Here is a 14,054-nt window from a genome sequence, read left to right on the forward strand (position 1 = left end):
GCAGGACTAACGTCATCTCCTTTTGCCCGCTTGGGCTCGGACTAAAATCCCTTCGCTGGCTGTTCTGTAGCTTGTACAGCCTTTGAGCCTTCCCTCGGGCCTGGCTGATGGTCCTTTGCCATTTCACCCCGTTCACAGCCAGCGTGAGTTTCGGTACCGACTATGTCAACGAATTTCAGCTGCACGACAAACCTGCTTTTTTGTCAGTTAAATTAATCTCAGCCTTTTAATTGCTTTCGAAGGGAACTACAGGAGATCCTGTCGGCGTGGTGGCCTAGCGTAAGCGATGATGGAGAGGCGCATCGGATGTGACCTCCGTGTCAGCTCGGTGTGCCTCAGACAGACTGCATTTGGCACTCCGTGGCGCGCTGCGCAGCTCCAGAAATTCATGGTAGGGGAAAAAAAAATGGGCGAAAATGACAGTCACGTAGAAACACGAGTTGGGAAGAAATGCTATACGTGAGGTCTTTCCGTTGAGCGAGGCAGCTGATCTTGCTTGTGGATCTTTGGGGTACGAGCCTGACGCCGAGCAGCTCGTTTTTCATTTGACGTGCCTGGAGTTGTTTTCAAAGGGATGGAAGAGAAGCTTATGAAATAGGATAGGTTACTGAGTCTTCCTAAAACGCTCACGACAGTTACGTAGAAAGCCGAAGCGAAGGACGAGGGAATAAAGTTCTGTGCTTCCTAAGTAAATACGGTACGCTTAAAAGTGATCTCCGTGCAGGGTCCTAGTTGTTTCTGTTTTTAAAATCAGAAAGAAGTTTAAGAAGTCTCAGCGGTTAGTCGTGTGGGAAATACATGGCTCTTCCGCAAAAAATTCCACGTCAGCAAGGCTCTTTGAACGATTCTTCTCGCAATCGATTCCGACTACAGCCAGTTCATGGTTTAATGTCAGGGTGTGTGCTCGCTCTCCTCTAAAGCAGTATTTCGTTTGCATTTCAGTCCTGTGGGGCATGACAAATTTGGGAAGAACCCGAAGGAAACTTTTCATCCTGGGACACAGAAGGTAGGAGGTGAGTTGTTTTGGGGGGGGGTGTTTTGTTTGTTTTGTTTCTGTTTGGTTTTTTTTTTTTGGTTGGTCGGTTGTGGCTTTTTATTCTTTTCTGGAAAAATAAGTTGTTACGTAGAAATGCTAGCGGTTTGTTTCTTTCTGTAGCAGGATAATAATGAGGAGTAGAGTTACAGGTAGAGAATCGGCTGTCTTTATCAGTTGAAGTGGCTACTTTGAAATTAAAACAAATACAGGAGCACATTAACGGGGGGTTTTGCGCTGTGTCTTCGGTACCGGTGTGCTAAAGATGTTGTTTTGTTTACAGGATTTATTGGCTGTCGAAGAGCGAGAGGTAAATGTAAACTTTTCACTCCTAGCACTCACTCGGTGACGTATACCGACTTAGGTATCAATTGCTTATTGCAGTGAAAAACTGCGGCGTTTCTGTGCAGCGTCTGAGATCGAAAATCATTTCAGGCACTGGCATAACCTATCGTACTAATAGATGACCAGCTTTAGTAATGTCATCAAAAAATCGTAATCTGTGATGGAAAGCAAAGTCTGAGGTATCTGCTACTTGAGCATGTAATGGAGCTGGTACGAAGCGTATGTTGCCGTGCGTAGGTCGTGTACAAAAGATGTATCTAACAGTCCTTAGAGGAAACCTTATTTGAGGTCTTTTGTTTGATTGTCAGTTTGTCCTGTAGTTTTTGGTTTTCTTTCTCCGGGACCTGTGAATTTTGAATTTGGAGTCCTGCGTGCAAAGGATGGGCAGCTTACAGATGAGGAAACGTTCGGCGCCGGTGAGTTTTTCACCTTTGTCTCGGCTGAGGGTTGCATAAGATGTTGAGCTTCACTGCGAGTACAAAAAATCACAGTTGTGACTCTCTGGGGAGCCTTGAAGATTTGTATACCAATCGAATTGTTACACTGAATAAACTGTTTCTAGTGGGCGTTCCCACAACTAAGTGGTGTGGAGCTGAAGGGGACTATGATTTCAAGGTTGACGGAGCCATTTGGACCGAGTCTTGAAGATCTCTTCAGTTTTTGTTCAAGGAAACAGTCTTGAGACCATCCTATTGCTCGCTGACCAAACGGTAGGAAACTGCTTTGTTGATCCTGACGGTGCAGTCTGTTGGAAAGTAAAGGTTCCTTGAGAGATCAGAACCAAATACATTGTTTCTGTAATTTAGAGGTGAATAGGCCTATATCATTAAAGGAAAGACTCAAAATTGGTTTTGTTTCTCTTAAATACAAAGTGCCCCATACTGCTCTCCAAGGCCAGTGTGGGATGCTCATACCCAAACAGAAACTTCTTAGAAGTTACAAACGTGGTTGCCAGCAGCACTGGGTATTTGGACAGCAAGAAGCTGTCATAATTACAGAAAGTAGTAATTGTTGCTTGCAGGAACGTTTGCTCACTGCACGTGGCTGCTTTGCTGCAGAGTAACGGGTGCCAAACCTGCTCAAGAGGGACCTTGGGCTTCACACGGCCACTCTTTCAGCTGGCACGTGACTGACCTACGTGGAGCATCTCCTGCAGCCACAAGCACACCTTCCAACAGCCTTGCTGCACTCACAGCACTTGGGCAGAGATACTGGATCGCTCCTCCTCAGCAGCACCGGACGCTTTGGCCATGGGCGTTACGTTAACTGCACCACCTGAATGGGAAACTGCCCTGCCATGGATATTACCTAATCAGAACAACCAGCAGCGAAAGCTCCACAGGTCATACAGCTCTGTGGCCCTCCTCCACCACACTGGCAGACAGCAGACAGGCTTGCTGAAGCATTGCAGTCTGGACTGTAAGCAGTCCAAAAGCTCTAAAACAGATCACCTCTCCTCCCACAAACATGAATACACAGTTCAGTTAAAAACAAAAAAAAACACTCCTTCCACCCAGCTGATACAAGTGGTTACCACCCAAGGGTACACAGTGATCAGCAAGATGTGAAAATGTGAGTATATAGTTTTAAACCACACAGTAGTAATTAATTGTGTCCTTATTCTTCAGAATGACAGGTATGCCTGCAAATGTACTGGCCCCTACCTAAACCTATACATGCAAATTTGTACTAGAGGGCAGCATTTTGCTGTTCATTTCCAGTTTTTTTCAAGAAAGCAGCAGCATTTAGAAGACAACAGGAGAACAGCAGAGCTTTGAGAGTGTGGATCAGATCTTAAAATACCAATTACCAGATTAATAAAGTCTTACCTTTCCCCACCGTTGTGTGCAAACCTTGACCTGTACTTATTTAACCGATTCTTCCAACTTCTTCCTCAGTCACCAAGTTTGTTACTTAAATTATAACTTTTTGTCAGTCAAGCAACCACTGAGGTAAATTAACTTGATTCTTAGGCTTATACATAAGCTCTCTTAACCAAGCTACGATTCCTATGCTGCTAGAAGCTGCTGATCTGCTGAACACTCACCTGGCCCTTCAGCTGCTGTAAATGGACACTGGAAGAAACACACATCAGCACAGCTAGCATTTGATCTTTATTACTTGGATCAAAGGTCAAATGATTACATTTGTCTGAAAGATTACAACAGAGGCCAAAAATGTAAGAAATGACAGTTTAATCCCATTTGAGAGACTGCATCTGAGCTAGCAAGTGCATTAACAGTCAGAAGGCAGTAAAATCAACATGGGTACAAATACACAAGGTCAGGGTGGGGGGTGGGGGGAGGAGGATGGATGCAAGTTTTAGACAATGACAATCATCCACAGTTCTTAACAGGGCCTTTCCAGGGAGAACCCATCATTTGCTTCAAATCTACATTCATTGTCTGCGCTTGGGTCGGATGCAGTCAGCAATTTAGTACCTTCCTAAGGTAGTTTCTCTTTTCAAGTATCAGCATAACAGTTTATTTACACTTGTATACAACTTTTTTTACTGAACACTCAACCTAGTAAAACACTCATCACAGTATATTCAAAAGCAGGCTATAAAAATACCTACTATACATAAAACATTTAGCCTCAAGGAATTTTGCATTTCTGAAAGTTGAGAGGGGTAAAACAAAGAAAAGGAGAGGGGAGACACCTCAAGCCGTGCTTGCCATTAAAAAGAAGCAGCCCTTGGGCTCAGCTCTCGCTAAGGGAAACCTTTCCTTCCACCATATTTCTTCAACCAGGTCCGATCAAAGCTGAAGTACCACAGCTGGCGGTAAAACCCTGCTTTTCTAGTACCATTCTCCTGGAATCCCAGGATTCTGTAACTCTGCCTTCTGTAACTACGGGTAAACTCTGACTTTCTCACTTTAAGAACTGTTGAACAGCTCCTGGTGACGGCTGGTTGGTGGAGGGCTGGTGGCATGAGGGCTGCCTGCAGCACAGCACAGCTTTCCCACACTGAACTCGTGTCAAATCAGGAGGGGAAATTACTTCTACGGTTTTGCCACGAAGGTGGCCTTGTTACCTACATATCAATAAATTAATTTTTCTGAGCAGCGCTGTGCAGTCTCTCCTCACACAACTACAGACACAGCTGAATTAATAAAGATCTGACATGGGCATTACCTAACACAAGGATCACACACACAAAGCTTTAGACAGCAGCGCTTGAAGCAAGTGTTTCTGGTCACTCTAAACCCTACACATTCCTCTTCTGAAATGGAACCCAGCGATACAGTATGGCTTACTTCCAGAGCTGAATATATTGCTGAAATTAGCTTATAAAAAAAAAATCACAACAGCAGCACGTTATTTTATAAACCCTGCACAAACAAAAGACAATTTAGCCCTTGCCTGCAGAACTATGTTACGAGGGCCTGGTATTTCACACAGGAATAGAGAAAAAAAAGAAAAAACCTAGCAAAACAACCCCAACAACACATGTGGTAAAAGATTAATTGAAGAGAAATCCTTAGAGAAAACACAGTCCAAAGAATAATTCTCATTTCAGAACTAAGAGCCAGCAGCAGCGCCGACAGCTCACTTCAGTTGTCCGGTAACACACATACAAAATACACACTGATTTAGTACAGTTAAAAGCTGGTGGCCTCAACAGACATTAAAAATTCCATTTTTAGCGCTGGAGTTTCACAAGGTATAAAAGAGCAGCAAAGAATTGTGATGGTGGAAGATGCTTAACAACAATTAAAAAAAAAAAAACCAAGGCAGGTGTACCATGTTAAAAATAATTTCAGAATTTACCTGGTGTTTTTCTTGCATGAGCTGTTAGAATGGTTAAACTCCACCTAACCTTTCTGTACTGTTTCCTGATGTACTTATCCTTTTCCCTTCCAGTCTCAGAAAAGCTGCTCACCCCCGCCTTTAACTGCAGCAGAAAGGATGTGTGTCTCTCTCTCGCTCGCTCTCAATGCATTACCCAGGCTGCCAGCTCTACTCATACTCATGTCCCCCACTGCCCTCCAAAATACAGCTGGCTCCTGGAAAATGTTAAGATGTTGCTAAAACAGCAGAATCTTCCAGGTAGCAAATCTAGCTTTAATGCTTTTCTTTTGCAAAGGGCAAGTCTCCCCACTTCAGGAAAATTTTAAGTTGTGGTTGGCTTACTGAAGTTCATTTTGAAACACAGAAAAGCTGTCAAAGCTGACAGGTTTCCTCATTTAAAGTAGTTAAGTAGTTTTGCAACACAAAGCCTCCAATGCTCAAAATGTAGAATTTCACCTATGTTAATTACACCATCAAAAAAAATTGCCATGTAATCCTAGGCAACCATTCACAGTAAAACCAAGAGGAACTCTCAGAAAAACACTTTAAAAAGAAAGTAAAATCTGACAGTAAAATTGACATGGGCAATTAACATCTTGCAGTATCCACAGATGAACAATAAAAAAACCACTGAAACTGCACAAATTTACATATGAAAAATCTAAACCCAACTCTACTCTGCTTCCCATAAATCTTTTTACTGATACCTTTCAGCACTGGGAGTTATCCACAACTACAGGCTTTCTCCAAAGAAGCTGAATCACATTTGAAATGTCTTAAAGCAAAGGGGGGAGGCGCATTCATTCCAACTCACTTGGTGCTCAGCGACACCTTCTCCATCCTCCTGGACCTGAGCTGCTACTTAACACTCTTGTGCTGGAGGAAGGGCTGCCACCCCCAGAACTGGAGCTATAGGTGGTTAGGTACTGTCCTCAAAGCTTCTTCTCTTGATCGATCCACACCTACATTCTGCAAATTTAAAGACAAAAAAGACTTTAAAGCAAAGGTCTCATGGTCAGCCGCGGTTTTGCCTAACACATGGCAATTACACAAGGCAAAAGATGAGCAAGTTTTAATGCTTATTTCCTCAAAATGTTTTGTAACAAAGCACAAGGAAAGGTCCCAGCCCGTGGTCAGAAGCCCACTGAGACCTTGTCCCAGCCACTTTGCAGAGCCCAGGTCTCTCAGATACCTAAAAGCAGGCTCTCTGCTGCCAGTGAAAAAGCATCTCTAAGCCATGTATGGCACTGGGTCTGGTAGGACAGTCAGTCTCTGCACACCGTACACAGGTCGCTATGTTAGTATTTTTAAGACTTGATTTCCTTTAACCACTGTTTTAGACCACATTTCTAGTCCACTATTTCTTCTAGTCTTTATGCATATAGTATAAGAAAAAACCCAGACCCACGCAGCAAAGGTCATAAACCACAAAAGAACTGATACAATCCAGAGGGACAGAAGCCCGTCTTTCCTTCTTTCAAGCCCACTCCAGGAAATGACTTAACACCAAAAGCTATAAGGCTAATTCCCACCCTGTCTGTAAGCTGCTACATCTAACTTCCTAAAAAGCAGGTAACAAAGTTTAAATGCACTTCAGGATATGTAGGCATGTTGACAGATGTCACACACATCAGATGGTTTTATAACCACATTTATTCGAGTTTACTTTAAAAACAAGTCTCTTCTGTCCAACTCAAGGAAAAGGAGAGCCACACTAGCAAGGGGGACTCTCAGCACACATGCAACTCAATTAGTCAAAATGCATCAACTTAAAAAGCAAGTAATTCCCTTCTCCAACGCCAGTTTCCAGGATTTTCAGCTATTTCTTATAAGAACACGAGATAAACAAGCAACACCAGACTTGCCTTGGGTTGCAGCGTGCCAACATCACTTCTGCCTTTACCAGTTCTAGATTAGCGTCAGCCCTGTTTTCCACCATGAACACACCACAACAAGGTTCCTGAGAACACACATGACGCTGCTGGGCACAGCCATCCAAGACTGGAAATCTTTGCACCCACCAGCACTCTGGCCTGACTCACTCTCTGACTTCCCTCTTTGAAGGAAAGAAAAGCAGCAGCCCTATTTCAGAAAGAGCCTTCTACAGGTGGCATCTCTCCTGCAGCAAAGGACACCCAGAAGGTGTCAGCATCTGACTAAGAACATGAGCTGGCAAAACAAGTCATATTCTGCATGACTACAAGGAAAAAAAACCAAACAACAAAACATGCTGGCATTTGTTTGTATTTTTCTTAGCAACTGATGCAACATACCCAGAAATTCCTTGGGACTGTGGAGAAGTCTCTACAGGCACTCCAAAAATACTGGCTGAATATTTTTTTAAGTTTAGCATCTGATGTTGATTCAAAGAAAATTAAATGGAGCGTGAAATGCAGCATCAATATGCAGGCATGCAGAGGTACTGGAAACTAGCCCACAAGCTGAAAGAACTGGACAGCTATAACATGAAACTAAAAGGAAACAAGGTGGTCAAGACAAGACAGTTAAGTCAACAAGACATATCAGATGAAAGCAGCATATTAGCAAGAGAAACACAGGCCCAAGAGGGAATATCTATATGTAGTCAAGAAAGGAGAAAGCAATAAGTGCTCCTTCATATTTACTCAAATGGAAGAACAGGCTGTAGAAGCGAAGCACACTGAACTGTCACACCGAAGAAAGAAAAACCTGTCTGGGATAAACACTAATAAACACACTCTAGGGCTTAGCAGAGAAACAGAATAGCTAACTGCAAGGTCAGACAACTGAGGCTTAGAAAAAGACTAATAGCCTCATTAATGGTAAATGGATTCCTACTGTAGAAATCACATTAGATGAGATGGCGGCAGCTGGGATTGTACCCACTTTCCAAAATAGCCATGGGCATCAAGAGAGAAAAGCCGTGCAATGAGAACAGTGCTGTTGCTTAGAAAGGCAAACCAAGGTTTTAGCCTCACTTTTGGGACCAAAATGTGTCCCTGCAACTGTTCAGCACCGCCTTACCAAAGCACACCCGGGACAAAACTACCGTCCGGGGAACAGCACTGCCACTGCCATGCACCAGCAGCAACATAGTCCAGAGAGGCCAGGAAACACAGGAGTGGAAATAAAAACACCACGCATTTTTAAAATACCACTTCTACCAAGATATACAGGCTCCCACTCAGTCAGCCCGGACAGGGGCTCACTGCTTCCACTGCCTGCTCCCTGAGGCAGCTCAGCACACAGCTGGACCTCTCTGGAAAGCCTCAAAACACACAGATTAACTCAAATACACTCTTTCACCACTGTTTTTCCTCCCCTCATTATACTCCTCCCTGCTTTGTACATTTTTTTCCCTACAGAACAGAGCCTCCCCCAGAAACCAAGTGCTGTGGGTTTTCAAAGAGGATAGAGCCTGCCATTTCAGCTTATTAGCTACATGCTGTCTTCACAGCAAAACAGAAAGATTATGCAGGAAGGCTCGTCTAGGGAAGAGGAGGAGCCTCTAAGGGAAAGAACCAGCACAGGCATAAATAGAGAAATAAACAGCACAATATAAACAATCTAATACTCTTACCAGACAGCTTTCCCTCAGCAAGATGTATAACAAACTTGCTGCTGCTTCACACCCAGCATCAGGCCCTTCATTTAATAAGAAAAACGCCAGAGAGAACTATTAAGCAATCCTGCTGTAATAGGAGACCCCTTTAAGCACAAAACTGCTTTTAAATATCCACTTCACTCCATTACACACACCAGCACAATGAGCATCACACTCAGTAAAGAGAACACCACCCAGCTGCAGCCCCAGGCAATTGGGCTGGCAGCAGCTGGCAGGGTGGAGGGTCCTGGGCACCTCTGCCATCTCCCTCTCTACACCTCCACCAGCCACAGAGAAGGCAAGCCTGGCTTTCCTCTCTGGCCAAGTTCCTGCCCCTTCCATCTTCCCCCTCCATTTCCTCCGACAGCCCAAGCATCTCTGCAACCTCTCGGGAACATCATCTAAACTGTCAGATAAAAGCAACCACGCTCACTGGATACAGCAGGCTCAGACCTCCTTGTCTGTGGCATTTTTCACAGTGAGACTGGGGCAATTAAACATGGAAAAGCGACAAAACACTCCCACATCATAGCCACAATAGAGAAAGGAACATAATCTGGGTTCCCCCTAGTTCCAGTCCATCCTGGGACACTGGTTTAATTAAATATACCAAGCAGTACAGCAGAAAGCTCTCTGGCCAGGAGGTAATTTGGTTGTATCAGACATTTCAAATTACACTGAAAACTTCAGTGTAATTTTAGAAGTGCAGATATGTAACACTTTTTTCCAAAATCCCAGTTTTGGAAAAACATACCACCTGAGAAACCCAACATATAAAAGCTTTCCAAAACATGCCACTCTTGCTTACTTTCAAGGCTAAAAGACCCCCTCAGAAAACAGTTCCAGGACTCAAGTGATTTTCTGCCTTTCCCAGACTCAATGCTACCTAAACAAAGCTGCTTCGATGGCACAGATGCCTCCCACTCTGTCATTTTGCCCACCATAGCATCACAGAGAAAGGAACCAAGGCATGTCACATCTCAAACAAGCTGCAGCCTTCTCCAGCCTGCCACAGGTCTTACCACAGTTCAGTTTAGGATGCATACCCTGCTGGTTTGAGATCCCACACCTACTGAAGTCACAATCCAGCTACAAAATCATCAGGCTAACTCTGCTTCCGCATTATGAAATAGTCAGCACTGCTTATGGTAACCTAGATAAAATCTGCGTACAAATCATACACAGCAGGGCTGTAAATGCTTGTATTTACAGAGCAGAGAAGTTACAGCAGAGAAGTATTCTCCCTTCTACCAAGAAAGAAGACTATGATAAACTGTTCTGAAGTTCCTTATAAGATCTTGATCTAAGATTTGGCCCACGTTAGGCCAAATAATTGCCAATTCTTCAAACTTTGTGCTGATGGGCTTCATGAGTCTTACCTTGTTTTACACTGCGGAAAGCAAATTCACCTTTCACTAACATCTCCCTCTCCCCCTCTCCCCAACAAAATCAAAAAGGAGAGCTGGGTTTCTTGCTACAAGCAATCTCTGTATCTGTCATTCACTAAGAAAGAAGTGCAAAGTAGACAGTTACCCACGTCCGTAACAAGAAGCAGGAAGAGGAAATTTAAAATAACTCCTGCCAGTGGGCAAACCCTAAAGCCTAGTTAATGCAGAACAGCTGTTAAGCAAAGCCATATATTAAAAACATTTATACACATTCTTGGCCTTGAATAATTGTTCTGGAACTAAGTGAAAACTTGGTACCCTCTTCAAACAGCACATCATTAATTAGCACATCTAGAGCACTAGTGCTATGGATCAGCAGGATTAAGGTCTTGCAGGAACTATAGATGGTTATTTTATGCTACATAGCAGTCCAATCACTCCCAGGGGCATGAAATAGAGAATACTTGTGCCTAGAAAACAAACTTCAACTTTTTCTTATCTCACACAGGATGCTGTGTTTTGTGGCTTCCATAAAGAAACACATTGCAACTAACATTAAACGATTGCTGGCTGTTTCAGCAAAACTTAATGCTGCAGGATCTTTAAATTACAGCAATTTACAAAACCAGCATTCCAGTGACAGCCGATCAATGTCTGATAACTCATCCACAATAAATTAACCAGTGAAATAGTTTTATTGTGATTTGACATCTACAGACATTTGGTTTAGGTTTTGAGTTGTTGGGTTTGGGTGGGGCTTTTTTATTTCAAAGTGATTGGAATGATTAGTTTTTAAATTTATTTTGAAGTAATAGGATGAAAACAGCACCCCAAGTTTGATAGTTGATCAGCACACAGGATTCACTGATGAGCAGGGACTGTTACAAGAGCATCCTCGGGAGGTCTGGAAATGTCTACATTCTGTATAATAATAAAAATACAGAGGAGAATATTCATCATGCAGCAGTAAGGGCAACAAAAAATACCAATCAGATTCCTCCAGAAGTACACAGCTGCATTTACTTAAAAGCAGAGGTGGTTTTTTTAACCCACACACCCCCCCGAGAATGCAGTAGACTGACAGCTGATTGCTGTACCAGAACCAGACAGCAGGAAAACATGTTTGTAGTAATCAGTGATCCCATGCTGATAGTATTACCAAAAGCTCAAGTCGTTCATGTTTAGGAGGAAGCCTTTTACAGACCCAAGCAGGAATCCGCTTAAATATGTCCTTCAGAAGCACATACACATCTACCCATTAAGCAACTTTCAGTGCTTTGCTGAACTATGCCATATACATCTTTCCCAAGGGAAAACTTCAATAATTTGTTTGTGTTATAAGCAATGTACCAACCCTGACAAAACAGAAAAATATCCTCCCAGACACCTTAACCATTCAAGACTGATCACATCAACTACATCTCACTTCATTTGGCAGAGGGTGTAGAAAAACAAAATGACATTCAATGCAGCAAATTATCAAAACACCAAACCAAAACACCAGCACAGCCAAACCCTTGTGCTAGGAAGCACAGCTTTGACTGCAGTGGTGTAGAACCCAGCTCAGGAATCAGGCCTGCCACAGCACCAGCTCACACAAGTCCCAAAGACCATGCCATTAGTATTCTCCCTTCTACCAAGAAAGAAGACTATGATAAACTGTTCTGAAGTTCCTTACAAGATCTTGATCTAAGATTTGGCCCACGTTAGGCCAAATAATTGCCAATTCTTCAAACTTTGTGCTGATGGGCTTCATGAGTCTTACCTTGTTTTACACTGCGGAAAGCAAATTCACCTTTCACCAACATCTCCCTCTCCCCCTCTCCCCAACAAAATCAAAAAGGAGAGCTGGGTTTCTTGCTACAAGCAATCTCTGTATCTGTCATTCACTAAGACAGAAGTGCAAAGTAGACAGTTTACCTCAGTGCTTGTTTTCTGGCCCAAAGAGGTGACCCAAGCAACAGCTAAAGGAATTCCCCTGAATTATTTTCAGTAAAAAGACTATTGACTCCTCCATTTGAAAAAGTCAGGAAGGTAAGCCACTTCAATGCTGACAAACACAAGGCTTCATTCCACTTCAGACAAATCATCATCACACAATGTTGTTTACACATACCATAAACAAGTACTCCAGTGCTTACCCTGCATTTCTACACTGTGAAAATAGATGATTTCAGCTGAAGCCAAAAAGGAGTCCACTATTCTTATTTAAATGCTTTGACTTCAATAGACTATTTAACTACTTCTGCAAAAGGAAGTTTTCAAATTTTTCGTACGTGATGTAAATGAAAGCTTTTGAAATTTTCATAGTCCTCTGAGCAGCATTTAAATGCAGACAGACTAAACGAATAGTGTATCATCCCCCATACTTCACCGGTCTGGGTTTCTCTAGGGGCAGACGGAGAAAAGTGGGGTTTTTTTAAACAAAAAAGCATCTGCTTCTTCTTTAAAAATTCATTAACTCTATTTCTGTCCAAATTAAACATTTTCATGTCTTTGTGTCCACTGCAATGCAACTACCTTATGATGCTTTACATCCACCTGAAATACAGCCACCCAACCCTGACATCACTATGGCCATGTCACTTGCTAAACATATTAGGAGTCACTTGATTCAGGCAGAGCTTTCCCCTTGACAAACATCTTCAGTTAGAGAAGTGGCACTTCCAACAGCAATTCCTAAGACACTTTAGCAAGCTATAAATTCAGCACCAATATTTTATCAGCCAAACTAGAGATGCTCAATTGGTCTACACTGTTTAACATGGATAACGTAACACATGCTTGAAGACATCCTCATTTCTTTTAACCGGGCTTCTCCCACACCTTTTATGCACTGTGAAAACAGAATGGATTTCCTGAACCCAACCAAAGATACAAAAGTAGTAAAGCAGAACAACAAAGAAGAGAGGGAAAGAGAGAGGAAATGTGAAACACAACTATCTAATAGAAATGTCTTGGCTATGAATGACCAAAAGTCAGTATTTTCAGAACTCCAAAAGCCCAAATCATTAAAGCAAAACTTCTCTGCAGACCCCTCCAGCATGCATTCTGCACAACTGCCACAAACATGTACCCTCATACAAGTAAGGCATTCTGTGTCACATGCCTTACTGAACACACACATAAAACCACACTTTATCACTATATTCATTTTCACCATAAACCACTGATCTGAAAACCACCACAAACGGCCCTTTTTTCTCACGTTATCAAATTGACTTTTAATTCACCAGTAGGTATGGCTCATAACCGCAGCAAGGAATCAGCACCATAACGAGTAGCATTAGCACGGGGGTCTACAAGGGAACCAGAAATCTTTAATCATGACACATTTTATGTAACCTTCCATAACGCAGCAACGGAAGAGCTTTGTGCAAGCAGCAGAATCAACGTAAGCTCATGTCAATGCTAGAAGCACACAGAACCATGGGCCTGACGCAGGGAGAGTACGAAGCTGCTGTGGTCTGACATCTTATCTCCGCTTACATTTTACAAATACACTCAATTTCCTTTTCCCCAGTTGTTCTGTTGTATCCCAAGATCTAGTCTTTCTCTCCAGCTTTGGCTTAAAACACAGGTGGCACCATCAATTCCTCTTTTTCATACAACAATGATCACAGTGATAAAAAGCTGATGCTTTCATTATTTACTCTTTCCAAATTAAACGTGGCATTCATAACAACGTACTTTTTGACTGCACCCTACTTCTGCTGAATGACAAAGCCTGGAAGAACTTTATACAGTGGGTTTTTTTACAGTTTATACAGTCAGTTTTTAGACTGACACCATACCTTCAAACTCTCATTCATTTTTTGAAGATAAACTACTCCAGCTAAAGCTTGTATGTAAGATAAATTTGCTCAATAAAAAGGACGGCTTTCTCCCCTCAACAGCAAACCAGTAGTAA

General features: G+C 42.6%; 1 protein-coding gene and 1 long non-coding RNA gene across 14 annotated transcripts in view; one reads left to right on the top strand and one right to left on the bottom strand.

Annotated features, from left to right (window-relative positions):
• The first annotated feature begins 446 nt into the window (after positions 1-446).
• Positions 447-3,216, top strand: LOC308062491. Of its 3 annotated transcripts, XR_013927604.1 has the most exons (4): positions 447-1,013; positions 1,317-1,343; positions 1,687-2,088; positions 2,400-3,216. It is a non-coding gene; the product is annotated as an uncharacterized lncRNA (long non-coding RNA). The 3 variants fall into 3 exon arrangements; XR_013927605.1 differs by having other exon boundaries at positions 449-1,343; XR_013927606.1 differs by lacking the exon at positions 1,317-1,343 and having other exon boundaries at positions 455-1,006; positions 1,699-2,088.
• A 616-nt stretch (positions 3,217-3,832) lies between these two features.
• LOC308062488 (6-phosphofructo-2-kinase/fructose-2,6-bisphosphatase 4) overlaps positions 3,833-14,054 on the bottom strand; it is a 62,406-nt gene continuing 52,184 nt past the window's right edge. For 10 of the 11 annotated variants that reach the window (XM_080384073.1, XM_080384072.1, XM_080384074.1 and 7 more), the window contains one exon: positions 3,833-6,142. In XM_080384073.1, coding sequence (XP_080240199.1) covers positions 6,083-6,142 — 60 coding nt within the window. In that variant the 3' untranslated portion in view covers positions 3,833-6,082. Of the gene's footprint in view, positions 6,143-10,973; positions 11,066-14,054 lie in introns of all 11 variants that reach the window. The other variant, XM_080384069.1, reaches the window with a different exon arrangement.

This window comes from Falco punctatus (genome assembly GCF_963210335.1).
Source record: "Falco punctatus genome assembly, chromosome: 4".
Taxonomy (NCBI): domain Eukaryota; kingdom Metazoa; phylum Chordata; class Aves; order Falconiformes; family Falconidae; genus Falco; species Falco punctatus.